At 60.8% G+C, this 3,268-nt stretch overlaps 1 protein-coding gene across 1 annotated transcript in view; it reads left to right on the top strand.

The window, feature by feature from the left end:
- NFAM1 (NFAT activating protein with ITAM motif 1) overlaps positions 1-3,268 on the top strand; it is a 42,180-nt gene that overhangs the window by 25,539 nt on the left and 13,373 nt on the right. Inside the window, exons 5-6 of the mRNA XM_008574516.1 lie at positions 221-550; positions 1,779-1,891. Of these exons, the coding sequence (XP_008572738.1) occupies positions 221-550; positions 1,779-1,891 (443 nt within the window). The remainder of the gene's footprint in view (positions 1-220; positions 551-1,778; positions 1,892-3,268) is intronic.

Here is a 3,268-nt window from a genome sequence, read left to right as displayed (position 1 = left end):
CTGCTCATGGTGAGGGTGGGAGAGGTGTGAGGCTCACCTGCACATGGTGAGGGTGGGAGAGATGTGAGCTGCACCTGTGCATTGTGAGTGTGGGAAAAGTGTGAGCTGCATTGGCGGGTAGTGGGTGCACGGAACATGTGAGCCCCAGTGCTCATGAGGAAGTGGGTGGGATTGAGGCAGCCTCGAGTGGCCTGTCACACTCCCTTTGCTTCCCCTACAGGAGGGCAATCAGTGACCCACACTGGCCCCCCCATTGTGGTCACCCTGGCCAACACAGCTGTCACCTTCATCTGCAGCATCACCTACCCATACACCTCGAAATTCAAGGACTTCACAGTCAGCTACTATCACATAGACCTTCAGGGCCAGAGGAGCGCTGAGGAGCAGACTGCCTGCCGGTCCCAGCCAGGCACAGAGAACCAGACCTACATCTTGCAGTGCCAGGTCACGCCCAAGCTGCCGGACTCATCCGCCACTGGCACCTACTACTGCTACGTCCACTGGCCAGACTACGAAGAGAGACACAGTGGCCCCTTCATCCTGGTCAGAGGTAAGGCTTCCTCTGTGGCCGTCCCCAGGGGAAGGACCCGGAGGTTTCAGCCAGCAGTTTGGCGCACAGGATCTGAAGTGGAGAATGGTTTGCCTCGTCTTCCAGCTCTGGCAAAGCAGAGCAGAGCATCGTCAGGGACCCCGGCCCTGCAGGTGTGCCGAGGCGTCCACCTTTGTGTGGAAAGGGCAGAGGCGTGGGATGTGGATCCGCCTCTAGCCACCTCTGGCTGAGCGAGGTCACTAGGCCCTTGGTCTCATTGTCCCATCGGCACAATGGGGTGGGGGTGGGGGGCTGGCCTCTGCAGAACCAGGCGTGTGCACGTGTGTATTTGTGGGGCCTTGTGCATGTGAGCACTCATCTCAAGCACATCTTTCTGGGGAAACATTCCTAGTTTTCAACACATTCTCAAAGGAGTGATGACCCTAAAAGTTCAGAACGAGCCCGTCACAAGGCCATGATTCTCTGACCTGCCTCTGTGATTCCCACTGGGAGGGGCCGGGGGCTGCAGAACACCAGAGACCCCGGTTTGAGTCCCAGTCCTGCTGCTGTCCCGGAGGCGACCTTGGGCCTGGTCTTCACGGCAGGGCTCTGCCTGTCAAGGACGAGTCGGAGAATGAACGAGAGCCCAGGCGAGGGCTGGCGTCTGGCAACAGGACGTGCTCGGTCCATAACCTGATGTGCCTGGCACGTGGCTGGCCCTCCGTAGGATTTTGCCAGCCAGATGGAAGGAAGGGGGGGCGGCAGGAAAGGAAGGATGGGTGGAGGGAGGGAGAGCGGGCTGGATGACGGAGGGATGGACGGGTGGCCCAGGAGCAGGGGGAGGCTGTGCCCTCACCTGCCCGGTGCAGCCTCCTGTCAGTCCTGGCACAAACCCCTCTCCTCAGCCCTCAGCACACCCGCCCGTATCATCGCCATGTCGCATAGGGAAAAGGGAGGCCCCAAGAGATGAGAGGACTCGTCCCAGTCCTGTGAGCAGCTCTCCGTGGAGCCAGGGCACTGAGGCAGGGGCTCCAGAGGAGCAGACGACGTGGTCCTTTCCTTAAAGAGAATCGGGGCAGTGAACGTGGAAAGGAGGCTTAGCAAAGCCAGTGCAGGAACGAGGACCTGAGGGGGCTTAGCAGGGTGAGGGGCCTGGTGGGGGGTCGTTGTAAGTGGGGTTTGGGGCCTGGTGAGGTGGGCTGTGCCCTGGCTTCTCCTGGGTGACTAACCCCTCCACCCCTCTTCCTAGACACAGGGTACCGAGAGCCCCCGCAGATCCCCCGCAAGCCCCTGCTCATTGGCTTCACCAGCCTCCTGTCTGTCCTGAGTGTCCTGGGCACAGCTCTGCTGTTCTGGAAGAAGGTACGGGATAAATGCACACAGCAACGCGGCTCTCCACCCCACACGCCTCCTGGGGGCAGAGGGGCTGCCACAGCCCAGTAGGGCATCCCGGTGGGCCCCGGTGAGGGGCGCATCCACGCCTGTAATAAGTGTCCATCGTGGCCCCTTGCACTGGGGGCTGGGCACATCCCCNAGCCAGTGCAGGAACGAGGACCTGAGGGGGCTTAGCAGGGTGAGGGGCCTGGTGGGGGGTCGTTGTAAGTGGGGTTTGGGGCCTGGTGAGGTGGGCTGTGCCCTGGCTTCTCCTGGGTGACTAACCCCTCCACCCCTCCTCCTAGACACAGGGTACCGAGAGCCCCCGCAGATCCCCCGCAAGCCCCTGCTCATTGGCTTCACCAGCCTCCTGTCTGTCCTGAGTGTCCTGGGCACAGCTCTGCTGTTCTGGAAGAAGGTACGGGATAAATGCACACAGCAACGCGGCTCTCCCGGGGGCAGAGGGGCTGCCGCAGCCCATTAGGGCATCCCGGTGGGCCCCGGTGAGGGGCACATCCACGCCTGTAATAAGTGTCCATCGTGGCCCCTTGCACTGGGGGCTGGGCACATCCCCCTACCCCTGCATGGCTGGGCCTGCCCCGCCAACTCCACCACCTGAGAATCCAATGGTAGACGCAGGACCACATGTTTACCATTTCCAGCTCCCCAGATTAAGAAACCCTGCCCAGATTTTCTGGATCCCAGCAACCTGGAAGGAAAGAATAGCCTAAGAGCCACCGGGAGCCAGGCACCTGTACACGCGTGCTCTTATTTATACTCCACTATAGCTCTGCGAGGAGGTTTCTTCCCATTTCACAGCTCCGGAAAGTGAGGCTCAGAGAGATTGAGACTTGCCCAAGATCACAAAGCAAGCATGTGGCAGAATCAGGGCTGGAGTGCAGGTGATGGGGCAGTCTGGTCTGGCTCTTTGCCCGGATGACTCCTGCTCACACTGGGGATGGCACCTACCTGGGGAGTGCTGTCTCCCGCTGGGGCACCCCTTGCTCTCAGCATCACCCAGCTCTGTGGCTTCTTGTTCAACACCCACCCTCCTGCCGGGCAGCAAGTGCCAGGAAGACAGACCGAGCCAGTCTTGCTCACATGGCTCCACGCCAGCACATGGGGTGCTCGGTCAGCATTCGTTGAGTGAAAGAGGCAGTACTCAGTGGGTACCAGGATCTCTGCCAGGCTCTGGGGTGCAAAGATGGCTGCTCAGGCCTCCAGGCTGCAGTTTGGACCCTCAGTCCTAGCTCCTCAGAGGTTCAATCAGAGCAGTTCAGGCCACTGTTCCACCCTCTGGGGACCTTAGAGACCAAGCCTGGGGAACAGCCATCAGTGAAGGCCCTGGGTATGAGGGCAGGACAC

The sequence above is a fragment of the Galeopterus variegatus genome, unplaced genomic scaffold (genome assembly GCF_000696425.1).
Source record: "Galeopterus variegatus unplaced genomic scaffold, G_variegatus-3.0.2 Scaffold55, whole genome shotgun sequence".
NCBI classification, from domain to species: domain Eukaryota; kingdom Metazoa; phylum Chordata; class Mammalia; order Dermoptera; family Cynocephalidae; genus Galeopterus; species Galeopterus variegatus.
Note: the sequence above shows the minus strand (reverse complement) of the source record. Positions and strands in the feature narration are given on the sequence as shown.